The sequence below is a fragment of the Alexandromys fortis genome, unplaced genomic scaffold, assembly GCF_014885135.2.
Source record: "Alexandromys fortis isolate MF-2015 unplaced genomic scaffold, M_Fortis_MF-2015_v1.1 scaffold_19, whole genome shotgun sequence".
In the NCBI taxonomy this organism is placed as follows: domain Eukaryota; kingdom Metazoa; phylum Chordata; class Mammalia; order Rodentia; family Cricetidae; genus Alexandromys; species Alexandromys fortis.
In genome coordinates this window covers 2,819,878-2,842,340 of record NW_026067890.1, presented here as the reverse complement: position 1 = coordinate 2,842,340, position 22,463 = coordinate 2,819,878, and the positions used below count along the sequence as shown (strand labels likewise).

General features: G+C 38.3%; 1 protein-coding gene across 1 annotated transcript in view; it reads left to right on the top strand.

Annotated features, from left to right (window-relative positions):
• Window positions 1-22,197, top strand: part of Plppr4 (phospholipid phosphatase related 4) — a 37,089-nt gene extending 14,892 nt beyond the window's left edge. Inside the window, exons 2-7 of the mRNA XM_050137312.1 lie at window positions 5,342-5,527; window positions 8,798-8,927; window positions 12,254-12,449; window positions 13,894-13,951; window positions 14,682-14,855; window positions 18,315-22,197. Of these exons, the coding sequence (XP_049993269.1) occupies window positions 5,342-5,527; window positions 8,798-8,927; window positions 12,254-12,449; window positions 13,894-13,951; window positions 14,682-14,855; window positions 18,315-19,646 (2,076 nt within the window). The 3' untranslated portion in view covers window positions 19,647-22,197. The remainder of the gene's footprint in view (window positions 1-5,341; window positions 5,528-8,797; window positions 8,928-12,253; window positions 12,450-13,893; window positions 13,952-14,681; window positions 14,856-18,314) is intronic.
• Window positions 22,198-22,463: the final 266 nt, after the last annotated feature.

Below are 22,463 nucleotides of genomic sequence, written 5' to 3'. Positions count from 1 at the left end.
AGTTTATTTTGCAGAACATACCAGTTCCATACTTTCTCGGGTTACTTGTATACAATTAGGTGGCATCTAAGCTAGGTCTTGCTTAAGGTATAGAGAATCCAGGCGGCACTGAAATACTACCACTTTCGTCTTCAGACACCGTAGGTTTTTCAATTTTCTTTCTTAATTTTTATCTGCCTTCCTCATCTAGAAAATCTATCGTGACATTAAGGTCTCTGTTTAATCACAACCTGAACACTGACTTACGTGATCAGGCAGGCTCTTGATAGATATTTATTAAAGAAAACATTGGATATTATTATCCCACACTGCTGGGTCTGTTGAGCGCCCTTGGTGGAGATGGTGCAACTGCCTCAAGAGACTCTTCTAGGATTCTGAATCATCCATGGCCATGAAATCGGCCCAAGACAGGAACGAATATGTGTTCCACCAGGTGGAGAGCAAAGTGAATGCTCCCCTATGGGGAGGAACTGTGCCCTTATTATCAGCGTGCCGAAAGCAAGTAAGTTATCTGTCCTGGATAAGACGCCATGGTGGAATGCAAAAATGTGTCACTAAAATTGATACATAGCTGTAGATTTGGGCTTTAAAAACTGAAATGAGAAAAAACAACAATTACACAGCAAATGTGGTCTTTTAAAATAACTTTCCTCCCCTCGGCTCTGTGCTCCAAAAGTTACCGTTTTATTTTATTTTAAATTGCCCTATCATTGTCACCCCCAAGTTCCTCAGTACATAGTAATTATAAGACTCAATCTGTTCTTCCTGAAAGCCGCTTTTCCACCGCTCCGGTAATTTCCCTTCTTAGTGCTCCTGCACAAAGCAGGCTGGCTCTCGCTGGTTTCTTAGCTCTATCACAATTAAAGAATAAAAGACCTATACTTGGCTATGTACAAAGTTTTAAATCTTCAAGATCTCATTTTAAACGCTATCAAAAATCTGTGTAACTTTTTCTATTCTGTGCATATAAAATTCTATATATGTTTTCTCAAATTAGCATATTTCATCTGCTATCATTCTCCATTCAAAAGCAACTTCCGTTGCTAAGCATCTCAAGGATAAAAAAAAACACTTTGAAGACAAGTACGACAGATTTAAATGACATTGTGATTTAATCCACTGTACTTGGGTGGGAAAAGACAAAATCGATGAAAAGCACAAAAACTAACTGGCCTTTTAAGAAAAAAAATGGAAATACTAACATCAAAGGGATAGAAAATTATTTCTAATTTTTAAAACAAGTAAGGTATTGAAACAGGCTTTGACTGAAACACAGATAACTATAATACAGCTACAAAAATTGACTAATGTGAAAAAGACAAAAAGACCTAGAGATTAGTAATAGACATTGTTTTCATTCACAAGGTAACTTATTGCTTGCGTGTACCAATGCATGTGTATCTATTTGGAAGTTATTATTGTATCAGCAACCATTAATGGCAATATAGGAAGTATGATTAGACCACGGCCTAAAGATATTAGTTGGGGAAAGCATCAGACCCATTCTATATACCCAGTCTGCCTAACTCCAAAACAATAAAAAAGGGGGGGCAGTATTCAATAATTCCCTGAAAAAAAGAAGTCCTAGGAAATTAAGGTGAGAAATATAAGAAGCATATTGCTAACATTATACAATTACACTGGACAACTTTAGGCAGCAGCCATAAACCATTTGTAGAGGTTCTATTCCAGGAATGGCTAAGGGTACCTGAAGCTGTTTATAGAAACCCTGTGTGCATTTTTCTTTTCACACAGGCTTATGATAAGGTTTAACTTAGGAATTAGCAACAGGGAGAGATTAGCAACACAAATAATAAATTTGAGCAATTATCATACCCTATAATAAAAGTCATTATGGGTGTTTTGCATATTTATCCATAGGTTCTCTGCTTAATATTTTTAAATCATGGGTAGCTGAAGTCACGGGTAGAAAAGAAAGTGCACAATGGGATCAAAGCGCTGATCCTCTATCCCAGGCATTTGTCATTTTGTTTACAATAGCACATTTCTTAGTGTCAGCTGACTGGCAGGGATGGGTACTCATAACATAGCTACTTTCAGAGATAAGAAAACTGAAATTGAAGAAGCCCTTCCAATGTGATCTCTGGTACAGTGAACATACTGGAACTAGGCCCTCCTAGCCACGTGAAAGCCATTCGACGCCACTGGTTCTACTACACTGCAAACTTCTAAGCATTCTTTCACATTGCCCATGCATATGCACTGAAAATAATACCTTCATTCTTTAGCTATGTCATTGTTAATGTAGTCGAGCATGGAGTCTACATGTGATCAGACACAAACGTCCTATGGGGGATATGTCTCTGACAAATAAGGGCAACTTTATTTTCAGATTGATTATATTGGTAAAATTTTTGCTCACTTGTAAGTTTATGAGCATTAAAAAAATTGATCGTCACATGTTATCCAGATGGGCACTGAAGATCACAATTCTGACTCCCATGTGCAAAGTACATGTAGGTGACACAAGAAATTTTTCAGGAAAAAAAAGGATAGAAAGTAGATGGAGAAATCTGATTAATGATGAAATATTTAGCATTCAAATATGTAGAGAAATTCTTTCCAGTTTTATAGAAACCACATATTTAAGATAAAGTCTATTTATACTAATTAATGCATAGCTTCACTAAAGAGTGATAAATACAGAACAGCCACAAGCTAACAGTTATCCTTTAAATTGATGTAGGCCATTAATTCATTATATGAAACATTTATTTCTATTTAATATTTGGAAAGGAAGATAGAGTAGTTTTTAATACGTAAGACTTTGGAATGAGCTAGGTTCAACAACTAACTCTGCCACTTGTTATTATGAATGCTTATCACCTATAAAAATGAGGACAGCAATATAACCTATCTGCCAAGCAATAAGATTTAAATTAAGTGAATTCAAAATCAATGAATCGCATCAGTTTCCAAAGCAGGAAATTATCTGGCATGATCTACTTACTAAATTAAAGATAAAATATATTAATCCAGACTGAAATGGGAATTTCAGTCACATGTACACACCAGGGAGAACTGCTTCATTGTTCATGATGAAAAGCTACTATCACTGTAGACCAAGTTAGGAAGGAGTATGAAAAAATAGCAAGCTGTTTCGAGTCATCGAATGCTAATGGATAAGATAAAGCATAAATATTTCAACGCAATGTTTTGTTCCATAGACACCACCCATCTGAAAAGCCACAAGTAGAGTAATCACCATTCATCACTAATTTTTCCAATAAACCTAATGCTCAGTTCATTACAAATAAAGACTTCCTGGAAATAGAAAGTGTAACTCTATCTTGAAAATTTATATTTTAAACAAATAGCCAGAAATCATCACTGGTTAATCATGTTCTTATAAAATATCTTTCCAGTTTAGTTATGTAAACATTATGTATTCCACAAATATCAAAACCTTAAACTAAAGAAGGGAACCATGGTGTGTGGGGGGGGGGGGGCGGGACGTCTGGAGAGGCAAGCCACTGATGGGTGTCTTCCTCGGTCACTTTCCATCTTGGTCTTGAGATGGGACTGCTCACTGGGAAAGAACTGTATCAATTCTGCTAGACTGTCTGCTCAGTATGCTCCAGGAACTCTCCTCTTTCCACCTCCCAAACTCTAGGATTAAGTGTGTGTAGCGGCCAGTTTATTGCATGGATCAAGCTCAAATGTTCACATATGCAGCAGTATGCTGATCGAACCATCTTCCCAGTGCCAAACTAAACATTGATTAATGCATAAGTCTATATTGTTCGCATTGACAGGACTACTATAGCAAAGAATTCATATTTTCTTCCAAACTGACAGTAGCTCATTCTCTAGGCTTTTTTTTTTTTTCCTGGATGGCAAATTGCACATCATGTTCTCTATGATACCTAACTTCTGTGTAGTGAGAACCTGGAGCGTTATAGGCTGAATGAAAGAAAAATTCACAAATTATATAAAACAAAAGGTTAGAAGCTACATTGTGATTGGTTTAAGGGTAGTCAAACAGGTAGCCAATGAAATCAAAACTTAAGAAAAACATTGAATAATTTTTGTGTATTTCTCAATCATTGAACGGGATATTCTTACAATAAAAATTAGTTATTGCAATTTGAAATGTTTATTTAACTGGTTAGCATGCTTTTTTATTTGCTAAACCTGGCAACTTCAATATATTTTCTGTAATACATTAGGGTTTACACTTTTATTCAGTTAGTCATCTATTGATAAGTAGCAATTGGCCACTATAACTACTAAGTGATGTTTTAGATGTTACTATGTTAAACTAATAGTTTTATACTCCAGGGTCTCAGCAATAAACAACACTGGCAGATTCTTACTTCTTTAATTGTTTGTTGTAGTTTATTTATACTTTATAGAAGAAGAAAATTAAATAATTGCTAATTTTGCTAACATAATGTTAATTCACAAAATAATTTTAATTAATAAGTACTATTAAGAAAAATCAAGGGGCTGGAGAGATGGCCCAGCGGTTAAGAGCACTGCCTGCTCTTCCAAAGGTCCTGAGTTCAATTCCCAGCAACCACATGGTGGCTGATAACCATCTGTAATGAGGTCTGGTGGCCTCCAGGCATACACACAGACAGAATATTGTATACATAATAAATAATAAATAAATAAATAAATAAATAAATAAATAAATAAGAAAAATCAAGAGAGATGACAAGGTTGAAGATGGATCAAAGGTCACCATAGCTAGAGGATGTAGGACATCCCATTAATCATGGAGAGATGTCTTTCATGAAAAGAATTAGGGAAAGGAGATGAAAGGAAAAGGAGATGCAGAGGCAAAGGACCTTGGGAAGGACTCTGACAGGACAAGCATGAAGAACCATCTGAACGTGACCAGTAGCGAGTTGAGGAGTGATAGAAGCGTGAGACTGAAACCAAGGCCACATTGAAACCATATTGAAGAAAGTTCCATTCCATGGTGTAGCTCTTGGATTCTGTTCATGTTAAACGTTTGGATTCAGTTCAGGTGAGAATGGCAACCAATACGGTGGGAAGTGAGATGAGTTGGAATATGTCCAAAAGTCTTCTTGTGGCGTTAGTGGTGGGGAAGTGGATAAGAGGACGAGTAAGTGAAGAGAAAGGTGGAAAGACTAGGCAAAGAGTAACAGATGAGAGTGTACTGGCAAAGTAGAGGACCAGGAGGCATACTGCGAACGTCAAACCCACAGCACGTTATGAATGCATTTTATTCTGCCCCACAGAGGGGCCGTGACAGAAGGGGAAAATTCCATCAGTTTCAGACTTCAAGTTGTACTGATCCGATTTGTCCTATTTACAAAAATAGATTGTTTCCTGTGTCTTTCACCCTCAGTTGCCTATACTGGCATCATCGGTGGTTAGCCTCTATTTCCTGGAGCTCACAGATGTCTTCAAACCTGTGCACTCTGGATTCAGCTGCTATGACCGGAGTCTTAGCATGCCCTACATTGAGCCAACCCAGGAGGCCATCCCGTTCCTCATGTTGCTTAGCTTGGCTTTTGCTGGACCTGCAATTACGGTAAGAATTGACCCCAAATTTTATTGTTTAATCCCAGAAAACAAAAACTGATTCAGTTTGTGTATCAAGTGTGGAAAAAAAAAAAAAAAAAAAAAAAAAACAAGAAAAAGATGAACTCTAACCCCCTTGGATTGGGAAGGTCTTGTCTTTGGGATATATTGCATATTGACATTATCAGGTAGTTGATTGCTTAAAATTGATGGCATTCAGTTTTAAAAATTCCACAATTTCCAAAATGATGTTTGCATTTATGAAAAAGATTTTATAACTAGACAATTCTTCTTAATGGATATTGGTGATATATTTTTAATTGATGTATTTTTAATGTTTTGTTTGCTACCTGAATTCCAGGGAGATGAAAATAATTATTTGCTGTTCAAAAATGATTTTAATAACATTTGTAGGTTAAATTTTACTAAATTAGTACTTTATGCTGATTATAATCAATGAGACTTACCAAGTGTAAAAAGCTCAAAACTTAACTTTTGGTCATGTATTCATGCTTACTGCACACACATACACACACACATACACACACACACACATCCAATCTATCAAATATGAATTAAAACACAGTTATTTTTAGTATGAAACCCTACTACTATAAATAAATGTTGCAAAAGAAAATTACAAGTTAAAATTAGCAAAGACTATGCAATCAAAGAATTTCTATATTGAAGTTGGGGAGCTTCACATTTTATTTGATATTTTTACTTATGCATTTATGTAATTATCTACAACAAAAAAATGGAAAATCCATTACAGGGTTAGAACTAAGCAGCAATTTTTATATCCTCTTTCATAATGAGCGCATGCCCATTTCCTGCATTCAGCCCATCCTCATCCCCTGGTATTTAACTTCCTTTGCTCTCTTTCCTACATGGCACACTGTACCAACATGTACACTTGTTTAGTTGTGTGCATGCATTACTGACCGGATTCTGCATGTGAGGGGAAGGCATGCAGTTTGATCTTTCTGAGAATGTATAACATCGCTTACTATTGCACATTCTAAGTTAATTTAGCTGCAAATTTTGTGATTGCATTTTTTCTTTAGAGCAAATTTTGTGATTGTATTTTTTTTCTTTAGAACCGAATAGTATTCCATTTTATATACATATAAATTTTCAATATCTATTCATCTGTTGATGGACAACGAAGTTGATTCCAATTCATTATTATAGTGAATAAAGCAACAGTAAACACTGGTGTGCAAATATCTCTAGAGAAGGGTATGGGCTTCTCTGAATATATGCCCATAAATAAACACTGGAGTCATAGGGTAGTTCTATTTTTAATTTCTTGAGAAATTTCCAAATGATTTCCACAATGGTTATATTAATTTTGCCTCCACCAGCAGTGCATAGGGCTTTCTTTTTCTCTGTGTCCCCTCCAACATTTCTTATCATGTTTATTGATGATAGCTATTCTCACTGAGGAAAGGTAATATCTTAAAGTAATTCTAATTTTTATATTTCTGATAGCTATGAATACTGAGAACTTTTAAAATAGTTATTTGCCATTTATATTTCTCTTTTTGAAAATTATCTAGCCAGTTCATTTGCCTATATGTTCACTGGTATTTATTTCCTTGGTATTAAATTTCTAAACAGTTGTTTTGATGTGTTACAACACATCAAAAATAGCATGTTTCATGTACATCCATTGATAAATAAGGTTAGGTAAGCCTTCCTGCCATTTCTTCTGCCCTCACACTACTTGCCTAAAAGAAAAGAAGTACATTTCCTGGGTGGTGTTGTTTACTTATGCCAGAAGGAGCCTTCGCTCATCTCAGGTTCTTTCACTACACTCATCAATGTTGAACATTTATGAAATCAAAAGGCACAATTAAACAGATCTTTTATAAGATTCTCTAATGCACTGGCCTTTTGAGTTTCAGTATATCAACAGTTTCTAGAAAGTTTCTTTGTAGATTTTCTAAACTCTATACTTTCATGTAACCATGATTCTGTACTCCAAGTATTACCCCTAGAGTAAATAATATTTTTATTATTTATACTATATATACATTTAATGAAATATTTGGATAAAATAATTGAGACCTAATTTAGTCACGCTGCAAACAAATGGTATTTGAGCTCCAGCGAATTCAAAGGATTAGAAGTATTTATGATGCACTTGGAAGCAGAGAAAGCTTTTTAATGGATGACATTTCTTCAAATAGCAACATCTTTCCATCATTTTGCTTAGTCATTTGACCATGGAGGAAATGGTATATTTGTTTTAAACCTATCACATCAGGAAATATTTCTCAGCCAGAATACAATATATGGATTTAATTGATATATCTGGAATAAAACAGATAAAGTACATCAGGGTGTATACGATCCTGGTAAAATGGATTGTTTATATGCAATCATTTGAATAACTCACACTTTATAGACGTAAAGTTGTTTGTTCACTAAGCTATGAGTGAATAAACTGAGCAAATAAACCCTGAGTCACTTGGAAGAAGTCCAATTGCTACATTCCCCATCAGAAGCCTTTATCACATGATGCTTCCTCTCCTGTGTTGCTGCATGCACTGGAAACAATAGATAGCCTTCCATCGTGTGACCTTTTCATGTCTAAATTTATTTAATTTTCAACTTTTAATATAGTAGAATTAACATTATATAATTGATCCATTTGCAGTGCCTACATTGAATTGTTGGCAGCTACATGGGAGTGGTTGCTACCATATTAACCAATACAAAACATCATTCCATCCCTACTGAAATATGTGCGAAATGGCTATACTCAATAGTACTTTTATACTTAGACACGCTTTCCATGCATTTATTTTCCTTCTGCTAAATTAGAAAGTGTTTTGTTGACCAAATCTGCTTGTCAAATGTTTCTGATACTAACTCCATATTTATTTGATTCTTCTAAGGCATCTTGGAATTGATGTCAAGAATCTCAAAGCTAGAGCAGAATCAGCAACTGTGCGGTTGATTGAATTACTGGGTGTGATGAGCAAAATACCAAGGGGTGATTCTTTTAATCAAATTGAAATTCAGAGACATCTTCACACCTTTGACAAATGCGAGTAGACAAGACACAGCCAGAACTCTTTACAGTGCCCTAATTGCTTGTTTCTCACTGCTTGCTAAATCCCCAGAATAAATTGCTTACATTTCTGAAGTGCCCAGAAAGATACATTTTCTCTTTGTTGAATTGACAATGTGTGAACGGATGATGCATAGTGTATACTTGCGAGTGTGCAGGTACAGTGACACTCTTGCTGACACCGTGTGGCCTTTGCAGATCATGGTGGGAGAAGGGATTCTATACTGCTGCCTTTCCAAAAGAAGAAATGGGGCTGGATTGGAACCCCACATCAATGCCGGGGGCTGCAACTTCAACTCCTTTCTCAGAAGAGCCGTCAGATTCGTTGGTGGGTGTGAGGAGCCAAAGAGAAATGCTTTTCTGCATAGAAATACGATTGTCTTAATTACAGATATTAAACCCTTAAAGCTGTAATTTAGATGTATACGTTCAGTACGCGTGAGTTTCACATTATACAGGAAACTGTTTTTTAAAAATCAGAATCTAGGATCTCTATCGAAAATGTGTTATTTAGAGTCATAGCCCTGATTCTGTGAGCTAGCACACCACACATTTCAGGGCATTCTGCCAAACTCTAGTTGAAGCATAAGTTTACTTTAAAATAGTTTCACAAAGTGTATCTTTTAGGTTTTGATATCTTTTTCCCGTGGGAGAAGGAAAAAAGTAGGGGCAAGTTCCATGTGGCCTCTATTTAATATGTTGCTGAAGCTGGCCTTGAATTCCTCAGCCTCCTGCCACTACCTCCCACGTGCTAGGATAGCAGGAGTGTGGCACCACTCTTCGTTTTATTTTATTTTTTAATGGCAGTAGGTCATCGTTAATTGACAAAGTTTCAGAAATTAACTTATTCACATAAGTGAGTCTGTTTCTTAGTGGTTTCATCCCAAAGTCACTATGGATGGATATGTCACACTAGACTGCTACATCCTGGCTACTTTTTCTTGGTTAGACTCCTTTACACACACACACACACACACACACACACACACACACACACACACCTTACTTTTTTTTTTTAATGAAGCCTATAAGAAAACCACAGGCCTGACTAACTAAATATCTGACTCACACTAATTCCTAAATCACAATTAGCATGGGACCATCAGAATCAAGTTTGAGCCACAGATTTTATTTTACATTTTTTTACTGATTTAAATGATCATCTACGATACCAGAAATCAACCTGAAGGTTTTATGTTCATCCCAATAAATCAATATTAGGGTATTTTTACCTATAGCTTGTCAGCATAAAGAAATTGGTAGCCTCATATCTCATGAATAATTACATGAAATTTTCTCTCCCTGACTGACTGAATAATTTCCTAAACCCTGCTTTTTGAAGGTATCTTCTTTCCATCATATTGGTATAGTAATAAAGCAGTAGCCCACTTAGCAACATTTGAGATAAGGAAATAGAACTCCAAGACAAAAGCTGAACCCAGAGAAAGTTTTCCATAATAGAATATAATGCTATGGACAAAGAAGTGTATACTCTGAAATGATGCTGTCTGCAACCTCACCCAGCCTGGGCCTGCAGAGTCTCATTTCCCTAAACGTAAAATAAGTTGACTCCCTTCTTATTCAGTCTTTACCTGGATCAAGCAAATCTCATATCACACTGTCTGCTCTTCATGTCCAGCACATTGTGTCCTATGCTGTATCGTGTTAAGAATGACTCCTAGGGGGACTGAAGAGATGGCTCAATGGTTAAGAATGTTTGCTGCTCTTTCAGAGGACCGGAGTTTGACTCCAAGACACACCCCATAATAGGCAGCTTACAACTGATTGAAACTTCAGTTCTGTGGGGTCTGACACTTTCCGTTGTTCTCTATGGGCACCCTCATAATAATGTTCATACTCACACACCTATACATAAATACATAAAAAAAACAGAGTAGACCCTATGCATGTGGCTTGGAACTGGAATACAGATATCAGTTTTCCATTCCATGCTGTGAATTCCTGGTGTAATTCGGAAGGAACTGAGGCTGTGATGATTAGAGGACAATGGCTGGAGAAGAAAAATGAAGATCAGTGTAATCCAACACTCTTGGTCTGGAGGTGATGAAAGGGTCTTTTAGAATGATTTCAGTGAGCATCTCATGAATCAGAATGCAAGCAATTGAGTCAGAATGAATTCAGGGAGTCAAGACAGCCTGGGAAGAGTAGGCATGTTCTAAATCATCTATGCCTTCCTTAGAAGGAACTACTCACAAGATGAGCCAAGCAGGTGACTTCAAATAACATAGAGCTTGAGGATTTGTAATTTAAGATTGGTCCCAGGATATACAATTGAAAGTCTGGCAGGATATATAAGGACATCATCACCGAATACGGCAGCTCCCAGAGCTACCCAGGCTGTAACTTCTGTTTTGTTTTTACGGCAAATCCTGCTTTCTCCCTTCTTTGTTCAGTTATCATTCTCAGCAGCACTGCGCTTTATAGAGAAGTAGAATGGACTCTGGGGTTCAGTACTTGTGCCTAGAGTTAGAGACCAAGGTGAGAAAAGAGTCCGAACCCCTCAGAAATGCTCAGGATTTTTAAATTATCATTTTTTTAAAATATTTATTTATTATGTATACAATGTTCTGTCTGTGTGTATGTCTGCAGGCCAGAAGAGGGCAGCAGACCTCATTACAGATGGTTGTGAGCCACCATGTGGTTGCTGGGAATTGAACTCAGGACCTTTGGAAGAGCAGGCAATGCTCTTAACCACGGAGCCATCTCTCCAGCCCCCTTAAATTGTCATTTTAAAAACTTGTGTTGTATACATTTTATTACAGAGTTAAGTAACTTTTATTAAACCTGTTCTTTGACAGTTTTATAACTACATTTAATGCATGGTTACTACTCTCACCTCCTGATTTGCTTTTATCTCCTTTATCCCTGTCAACTTCTCCTCCTCCCTACAAGTTGTTTTCCACATTACTGAACCATTTAGCTACTGATGGACTGGGGAGTAGGGGCAGTCATTGTCTTAATTGCAAATCCACCAGACTCCAAAGACCAGATGCAAACCCATGATCACACAGATTGCCATGAATCAGTTCAGTTGACAGCAAAATAAAAATAACGTTAACGCAAAAGCATTTTCAATTCTATTGCATTTCTCATATTCTGTCCCTTTCTAATCTTTCCTCAACTTTTTCCCCCAGATAGATGGAAAGTGACCTATGGTAAATCATATTAAAAACTGACCTTAGTCACTGAAGACATGGCTTATCAGTTCAGAATACACACTGCTCTTGTAAAGGACCCAAGTCCAATTTCTAGAACTCACATCTGGCCACTCACAACTGCCTGGAACTCCAGCTCTGGAACTCTGATACCTTCTTCTGTACTCTGCAGGCACCTGTATGAACATGTATACAGACCTACACCTAGACACGCTTAATTAAAAGCAAATATTTATATATAAAATATTTTCCCTAATTGACAAGAGTAACTCTAGTCTATTGACTAGCTGGTAAATTCTCGCCCTTAAATATCAACGTAGAAGCTTAGAAATGTCTATATTACCTCTCAAATTACCTTAGAAAAAATGACGGCACATTATAAGGTCAACACACTAATGTACAATAAACAGAGTTGACACTAATATAAACCCAGCGTTAGCCATCGCGTTGGTAACAACATTTTCCGCTTTGCTTCTAGGTGTCCATGTGTTTGGACTGTGCTCCACGGCTCTCATTACAGACATCATACAGCTCTCCACAGGGTACCAAGCCCCGTACTTTCTGACTGTGTGCAAGCCGAACTACACCTCTCTGAATGTATCCTGCAAAGAAAATTCCTACATCGTGGAGGATATCTGTTCAGGATCTGACCTTACAGTGATCAACAGTGGCAGGTTGGAAACAGAACTCTAAAACTAGTCCATGCCAGTCCCTGTGTCGTGCAAACATTGCACACCCAAGCATGCCGTTTTCAGTATGATGATCTGTATTTTGCTTCTATTATCAATGCAACAATCAATTCTATAACCATAACATGAGATCTGCTAGTGACTTGTTCCAAATCCTTTTCTTGAAGTCTCCAAATTTCAGTTTCACATTTTTGCTACAAGCCCTCCTTTGCTTGAACTTATATTTTGTGTTCTACTACAATTGATTTAAGACAGTAATGATCCATTTGTTATAGCTGACAGACACTATGTGCATTGGACTCACTTAGTCAAATACCAAAAATCCGTCTTCTGTCTCTTCTTTATCACTTATTTTAAAATTATATAAATTTTTCTTTTGCTCAAGTATACAAAGAAGCAGCATAAATACATAAATGTTAAACAGCTCCTGACTTTAAAGTTCAGAAGGTTAAGGACATGAAACTACTACTACATTAAGTTATTTTCAATCAATATAGCAAAATACACTTATAAGACAAGAGGAAGTTTCTGAGGTGCTGAAAAAAATCAGTAGAGAGATGCAGAGTTCTAGATAATTATTATAAAAATTGGAGTTATTATTTTTGACATCTCAACAAAGCAAATTCCCATGGACTATTTAGTAATTTTGAATTTATGCCGAAGAACCATGTCCTGTATTCTTTCTCAATACTTCCATATTTTATTGTCTATAACAATATAAAAAGTAACAAATAATTAGAAAAGAAATAATATCAATGACGTTTATTTCCATGTTTTTAATCCACTGAAAGAAATTTCTAATCCTTTTCCTGTGTATCTTCTCTGTGTATGTTCCACTGATCAGTGTCCCAAATGAAGTTTGCTCCTAAAGTTGTTCAACTTAAGAAAATTCTGTGTTGTTTTAGAAGTAGCAGTCACATTTAAGTAAGCTCTGCAGAGAGGCAGTTTGTTAAAGCAGGGCTTTTCTGTGCATTTTAGAGTATAAAAGTACATTAAGATCCCCTTGTATGGGAAAATAATGTCCTTACTTATTGCCATGAAACTATTTCAGGGCAGAAAAAGCACATAAAACATCAAAGCCCTATATTTTATGGACTTTAACAAGGAATTGATCTACCTGCAATCAAAACGCAGTTACTTTCCAACTCATTTCACGTGTCCCTTTGCCAACCTCATACATGTCTTCCACTTCCTTTCATTTCATTTCTTACTAAAAAGTATGTCACCGCTATTCTTTAATACTCATGATGGCCAGCAGTGTTCCCAAGGGTTGTAATCACTCTGGTTTTTCTCAGTAAACCAAATATAAATTAGGGTTATAACTTCTTGTTTCGTGACCTGAAGTTGAACATCTTACCCTGTCTTCTTGCAATGGTGGCTGGCAGCGCATTCAGACTAAATGCACAATTTGACTGTCTTCCCTTGGCAGAAAGTCATTCCCGTCCCAACACGCGACCCTTGCTGCCTTTGCCGCTGTGTACGTGTCGGTAAGTAATAAGCTCCTGGTTGCTAAACTGTGACCTAGAGGAAAGCTGAGGAATGAGTATTTCCTCCAGGTGACTAATTAGATTATAATTTAATACAATAGCTTCTAAAGCCATTATCAGATGCTACTTTTCATTTTTTTTAAAAAAAAAAAGGAAGAATCAAAGAATTCTTCCACAATGAGTCATAATATTTGCTTACCCTTGGGCCCTTGGAACACAATACTTGGTGGGGAAACATTTATGTGATACACAAATGTGGCAGAAACCAAAGGCCTTTTGTTAAGGACGTGTACAAAGACACAGACAGGAACACAGCTCTCAGTGTTTATGTAACAATAGCGAGTTCTAGGTCACGGTCAGGTTGATAAGTGTTACACAGTGAAGAGTCCTGGTGTTTGATTGACACCACAGCCTGAGTAGTCTTTTGTGAGACGAATGTACCGAAGTTTTGTGGTACGTAAGAGGGATATTAGGATTCTAGGGGAAAACCTACTGCTTTGATATGTTGCAGACTTGCCTGCAATTAAAGGAGAGCGAGGCTGTGTATCTTATGAATGTTGTCAGGCACTTCCCTCTTAGGTCAGTTGAGAACTTAGCCATGGCAAGGGGAATGGGTGAAAGTTATGTCAAGTGTGTCAGCCAAACTTTTGAGTTGAACTTTTTATTTGCTTAGACTCTTCTAACACAATGGCCTTTCTAGCATACTTACCTCACGTCTTTCATTTTACAGATGTACTTCAATTCCACATTAACCGATTCCTCCAAGCTCCTGAAACCTCTCTTGGTCTTTACATTTATCATCTGTGGAATCATCTGCGGGCTAACACGGATAACTCAGTATAAGAATCACCCAGTCGATGTCTATTGTGGCTTTTTAATAGGAGGAGGAATCGCCCTGTATTTGGTAAATAACATTCTTACTATTTAGTGAAGTGCAGTTTAATGTGGAAAGGCATGCATAGGATATTTTGTAAAATAATAATTTACTCATGATGCATTTATATTCATGAGAAAATCCCAGGGTGCATCTTATTCTAAGGCAAATTATTCTCTACTTCCAATAAAATGATTTAATGATTTCTTTTATGAGCCAAGATTGATTTGAAAATTGTTATATTCCTTTCTTAGAGGTAATACCCTGTATACTGAAATTTTATCCATGAGGAAAGCAGATATAAGTAAAACTAGGAATGGTGAGGATTTAGTAAAAGTTGCTATAATTTCCCCCAACAACACAAAGTGGCACTTTTCTGAATGCAGCTATGTTCCAACCAAGAGTGAAGCTTTTTAATCTCTCAAACACACTAAAAACCTTCAAGATGGGTATGTGCATTATACGGAGACCAACACTGTCTACTGAACTCAGTCATGCACACATCCTTTAATTCACCTTCCTTATTCATTATCTACACATTGTTATCCACTATAAAACTAAGGGAAATAAGATGTCTCCTGATGCTTGTCTCATGTAAAGACAAGCATCAGCATAAATGGTTACAACATACTTAGTGATGGGATGTGATTCCTTGTGGACAGGAAACTGCCAGAGGAGCATCAAGTAACCCTTTCTAGAAAGGATATGGCTAAAAACATTTTAAGGTAAATAAAATACAGAGCTCATTCAGGGAGAAGAGATTACCACACAAAGATGTTAAAGAGCAATCAGAGAGAAAAGGAAGTGTTGGAGTGAGAAACAATGACCAAATTTATAAGTTGGAAGACTAGACTTATGGTTATCACACTAGTAGACTAGATAAATAATCCAGCTAACATATTGCTGGATAGAAACACATTTAAGGAGCTCGTGATTATTAAGTAATAGGCATTTTAGTAGCTATGTCTGAAGGACAGAAGAGCCATGAGTACGTTGGAAGCCAGGGGCATTACTTATAGATGCATCATTGCATTTATTTAGAGTATGCAAAATTGCCAGGTCACAGAGTGAAAAAGTTTCCAGGATAACCAACATGCTGGTGACAGACATGAACAGGCAACAAGAAGGAAACTAAGGGAGCTGACAGAAATAAAAATCAGTTGTCCCTAGCCACAGTCATGTGATCTTGGTACTTGTAAGAATGGAATCACAAAAACAAAGGATCTCGAAGAAGAAATATTCCCGAGGTGTGCAATTAATTTCTTCCTCTTCATAAGAAAGCAGAGCTGGTGATAACACTTTAAACTTTACTCTCACATGCCCTCTTCAGCAGAGAGGACCTGGATCACACTGAAGTCAGTGTGGAATCATGGCACATAGGCCAGGGTGGCTATTGGACTACTGACTGGCCAGTGACTGAGTGCTGTAAAAGAAGGGGAAAAGAGCTTCCACTCCATAGTCTGTGCATCTCCTTGCACTCGTGTAAGATCACGGTACCCTAACACTCACATGAGTGTTCCAACCGATCCAAAGGATGTAGGTATGAAGTTCAACTCTTCCTGGCCACTCATAGTCTTGATTCTTTACCCACAGAACAAAAATATTGAAGTAGATGTATAGAGCACAAAAAAAGTAGAGCACACAAACCCCTGGTTTGATTTCCAATGCCTCATTAATTAATTAATTATGACTTATGTCATATTTCTTTCAAAATGAGAATTAAATAACTATATTACCATTCTGAGCACTGAATATTATACAATAGGGTCAGAACTTGAAGTTCCATGGCAGATTTTTTTTTCAACTTTACCAATGCGATGCAATTATTGGTAGAGTATTAGGAAGCATATCCTGGTGGTAAGAGCACAGGTATTTAAAAGGAGACACTGAAGGATAGCCAGGGCAATGCTCACTCCTGTAGCCTTAAGAGACTGAAGCAGCAGAACTGCAATTTTGAGGGCAGCCTGGTCTACCTAGTGAAACCTCAAAAACAATAAAAAAAAATCAGTCTAAATATGATGGCACATGCCTGAAATCCTAGCACTTGAGAGGCAGAGACAGATAAACAGCTATAAGTTTGAGGCCAGCCTGATCTATATAACAAATTTCAGGCCAACTAGTGTAACATAGTGAGATCCTATTTCAATACACACAGACACAGAGAAAGAGAGAGAGAGAGAGAGAGAGAGAGAGAGAGAGAGAGAGAATTTTATTTTTATTCCATTTGCACTCTGTGCTCTGAAATTGGTGCATTATCATTCCTAAATATATGCTACTCCTCACTATCAAGCAGTCTATAAAATATTAAAATCATAAAATCGCATTACTTAGACTTAAGTGGTAGAACCAGCCACCTCCAATTGAAATAACTCACAGGTAGACACCGGCTTCATGAACCATGAACCTGCCTCTGGAAATCCAGCAGGCATTAGATCTCCTGTAACCAGGATAACAATTTTGAAACAGAAATGTAACCTTTTCCAAATCTCAAACAAATAAAACTGAGGGTCTAAGAACGCAGGCAAAATTAAGTACAATTTGGCCCACATTTGATACAAAGCAGCACTTTAATCCAACTTTCCCACTTAAAGGTCAAGTTTGAAGCAGACAGGAAGGCTGAAGTCAGCGTGACTTGCAACAATGTATGTCGCTGCCCTCATTTCTAAACCCCACTCCGTGTTTTCAGGAATGGTTCCTGTTCTATATTTCCCTGCACTCCTCTGCTTGCCATCAGGAGTGATTGAAAACGGGAGGGAACATGAATCATTCAAGCCTCTTGGGCTGTCACTCAAAAAGAAGCTACTAGTCCAAAAAAAAAAAAAAAAAAAAAAGAATAAAGAAAAACTTTGGAAGGCAGGGGAAAATGTCCATACTTCTCTCATTGTCTGTCTTTCCTTTATGAGAGCTCACCAAAGCCAGCTGGACTGGGACTTAAGGAGCATGTGATCATACTGGACTCTGAAAGTGGCTGGCAATGGGGGCTGACTAAGGGCCAATGACAATGGCACTGGGATTTGTCTTTACTGCATGTACTGGCTTTTGGTGATCCCAGTCTGTTTGGATGCACACCTTCCTAGGCCTGGATGGAGTGGGGAGGGCCTTGGACTTCCCACAGGGCAGGGTACCTTGCCCTTTCTTAGAATTGGAAGGGGAGGGGGGAGAACTAGTGGGGGAGGGGGGAGGGAAATGGGAGGAGGGGAGGAGGTGGAAATTTTGAATGGTATTATTTATAAAGCAATAAAAATTAAAAAAAAAACACATACAGAGGGTGTGACAACTTCTGGTGGAACTGAAAGGAATCATCCTTATTTCTAAGCAGTTAGTCCAATGATCTAGATAGTTAATGCTACCCCCTAATTGTACTTTTTCATTGTTCTATTGGTCCTCGGCTTATGCTCAGTACCTTCCTCAACTGTGGGTATTCTAAGAGAAACGTGATTAATGGCATCTTCTAGTGTGTGATGTTTGTTGTTTTCCCTCGAACACCAGGGCCTGTATGCTGTGGGGAATTTTCTCCCTAGTGAAGAGAGTATGCTCCAGCAGAGAGATGCCTTCAGGTCACTGACAGACCTCAGTCAAGACGCCAGCAGGGTTCTATCAGCTAAAAATGGTAGCAGCAGTGATGGAATTGCTCACACAGAGGGCATCCTCAACCGAAACCACAGGGATGCAAGCTCCTTAACAAATCTCAAGAGGGCCAATGCTGACGTAGAAATCATCACCCCTCGGAGTCCCATGGGGAAAGAGAGCATGGTGACCTTCAGCAACACGCTGCCCAGAGCCAATACCCCCTCAGTGGAAGACCCCGTGAGAAGAAACGCGAGCATCCACGCCTCCATGGATTCTGCCCGGTCCAAGCAGCTCCTCACCCAGTGGAAGAGCAAGAACGAGAGTCGCAAGATGTCCCTGCAGGTTATGGACACTGAGCCAGAAGGGCAGTCACCACCTAGGTCCATAGAAATGAGGTCCAGCTCAGAGCCTTCCAGGGTAGGGGTGAACGGAGACCACCATGTCCCAGGCAGTCAATACCTCAAGATCCAGCCTGGCTCTGTCCCCGGGTGCAACAATAGCATGCCTGGTGGGCCACGCGTGTCCATCCAGTCCCGCCCTGGCTCCTCTCAACTGGTGCACATCCCCGAGGAGACCCAGGAAAACATAAGCACCTCGCCCAAGAGCAGTTCTGCACGGGCCAAGTGGCTGAAAGCCGCAGAGAAGACAGTGGCCTGTAACCGGAGCAACAGCCAGCCACGCATCATGCAGGTCATCGCCATGTCCAAGCAACAGGGCGTGCTGCAGAGCAGCCCCAAAAATGCCGAGGGGAGCACCGTCACCTGCACAGGCTCCATCCGCTACAAAACCCTGACAGACCACGAGCCCGGGGGCATCGTGCGGGTGGAGGCCCACCCCGAGAACAACAGGCCTATCATTCAGATCCCATCCACCACCGAGGGAGAAGGCAGCGGCTCCTGGAAGTGGAAAGCTCCAGAGAAGGGCAGCCTGCGCCAAACCTACGAGCTCAATGATCTCAACAGGGACTCGGAAAGCTGCGAGTCCCTCAAAGACAGCTTTGGGTCTGGAGATCGCAAGAGAAGCAACATCGACAGCAACGAGCACCACCACCATGGCATCACGACCATCCGAGTGACCCCAGTGGAGGGCAGCGAGATAGGTTCAGAGACGCTGTCTGTGTCCTCCTCACGCGACTCCACCCTGCGCAGAAAGGGCAACATTGTCTTGATCCCCGAGAGAAGCAACAGCCCTGAGAACACGAGAAACATCTTCTACAAAGGAACGTCCCCCACACGGGCTTATAAGGATTGAGCATTGGCCCTTCGTGCCATCATATGGGTGACCACCACCACCCTCAGAACCACACGTTTATTCTACCTGTGCTTTTCTGGTTTTTCTTTTCCTTTGTTTTTTTTTTTTTTTCTTTTTTTTTTTTTTTTTCAGGAGGATTTGGAAAGCCTTCTTGCCCAACTAGATTGTTCACCATCAGTCCGGAACTCTCATAGAACTACCACAGAAATCGTGGCGATTTTACACCGAGGGAAAGGAAAAGCACAAAGCAAGGCCCCAATTGATCTCTCCATCTGAACAGTTCCTAAGACCCGTCCGTCACTGAGGCTTCGCAGAGGGCAGCATTAAGACCAAGCGATTTCCTTCGATGTATATAATACTTAACTTTCTGAATGTGCCAACTTTGAGATTTTTTTTTCATTATAATTAGCTGTGGAAACCCAAACCACACAGGTTTTCCCTACAGCAGAGGCCATGCAGTATTATATATTATTCTTTTTTTTTTTTTTTTTTTTTTTTGGCTGAATCTGCACCAGAAGCTCAGTCTGGGAGGTGCTGATTATTCCAGTGCATAGACCATGTAAACTCTCAAACTCTACTTAGCTGTGAAATAGTGGTGTGCGATCCCTCGTCAGAGAAATGCTCCTTCATTCCGAAGATGTGGTAGATTAGGTCATCCTTGGCAGATTAGGCCATCCTTGGCTTCCCTGTAGTGGCCCTCTCACAGTGAAAAAAAAAGTTTAAAAAGGGTTCTGAGCATTTCTTTGAAAAAAATGCATTTTTCAATATCTGAAACTCTGTAGGAATGTTTTCAGTTAAAGGGAATAGTTATCTGCACCATTTTTCTCCTTTTTATTTAAGTATTGGTAATGCTGATTTCTGGTATTTTTAGTGAGTACATTTGCATAGTTAAACATTGTTTTAGAGAATATTTTGAAATTACTGTGATTATATTTTCCACTTTATGGCTTCTCCTTAGTTTATTAAGTGTTTTTGAGATCACACATATTAACTATTTACATTCCTTGTGCAAACTACACTGCTGTGAATTCATAAATAAGAAAATCTGAGCCAAAAGTTGAGATTGTGGGTTCCGTTGCCAGACATGTTGGTCCAGTTCAAGATGTCTCCAACCTGATGGCAAAGGTTACAGCTTCAGTAAGCAATGATAAAAATTCATTTTGTTCCAGCGCGTTTCATCTTTGCATTATCTCATCATAAACTGGAGCCACGATGGGGCGAGCATGACTCTCTTCCCTCACATGCCTGTAATGAGACACTAACAGTAATAATCTCGGCAAACGCTAATCGAGAAATAAAAGTGTCTCACAGTATAAAGTAAGAAAGTGTATCTTCAGGACGTCAGAGTAGACACAGCTTTTGTGCTTAGACCGCAACCTGTAGTTTTGGCTGCCTGTCTTGAATCAAAAGCCTTGAGCCTCAATCAAAGGAAACCATGTTATTGGTAGCAAGAAGAATACCATCAAAACATTTTGAAGTATTCTTCCAGGTTAGAGATTTATAGGGTGGAGAAATATTTGGCTCTTGAAATTTGGTATTAAATACTTTAATGCCGTGTCTTAAGGATTATATTGTACACTTGATTGCCAAGAGGCAGCAAAAAGAAAACTGCAGAGCTGGTTGGTCTGACCTCAGTGCAGGTTTCAGTGAGAACAACTGTCCAGCAAGGAATCCTTTCATCCCATTATCCACGTCTACATGCAAAGGACAGAGGTTTTTTTTTTTTTTTTTTTNTTTTTTTTTTTTTTTTTTTTTTTTTTTTTTTTTTTTTTTTTTTAAGAGAACTCAACCTCCTAAGGCGTTAGGAATTTAGCTGAAACCAGCAGAATTGAAACTCTGGCAATAAAATACAGACTCAACAGTAACCCTTCTGGCAATTTCCTTCTCAGAGAAGGAAGTGGGTGTAAAATGTTGCCTTCCCCACTTCTACCATCACCACCATCGCTGTCCCCGCCTACTGGCCTGGCCAGTTCCTAGAGGGAAGGGTGGACTGGTTTTAGTACTCTGAAGAAAAACCAAGCTGCAGTATTTGAGGTGCAGTATATGATATTTCCTAATCTTTCCTATTTCTTAACAAAAAAAAAAGATTTTAAAGTACTTCTCTAGTCATTGAATTCTTTTTCTTTACATACTATTGATATATTCTTTTTCTACTCCGAGTGCCAAAGGCTACCGTTTTTAATGACTTAACAAATTGTACCACATTGTTAAGAAACTATAACGATAGACACTAGGATTCAGACCTCTGCATGTATATTTGATAACGCATCTTTTGTAAAAAAAATGAATAATTACAAAAACTTTGTTTACATTCCACTGGTACCTTAATTTAAAACAAATCAGACTAGCAGGTGTTATCTCTCCTTAGTGTTCTATTTATCTTATTTGCTAACGAGAGCACTTCTTCTTTTGTTAGGCTGTGCTTTATTGATGATAAAACCAAGTATTGAATAAAGAGAGTTAATTATCTTTTTAAAGTAAATAAAATTATGGATATATAATATATACAAAGTATTGTGTTTAATAAAATGTTATGCGATGTTTTCCACACTGAGGAAGTTTGTAAAGTGCTACAAATGTATTTTGTTAAGTACAGATCGAAGCTATCGTGTGAGTATATTGTGCTAACATCATAGAAATAAAGATTAGATTTCTTCATCAAAACTGGAATATTTGGGTTTTTATTTAGATAGAATAGGAATTGATAATAACTTGGAAAAGGCTGAGGAAAAGTATGAATATGAGTTGTTATGATTAATGTTATGTTAATAATTGATGAGAAAAAAAAGAGTATTACTTAAAGAAAGGAAAAGTTTG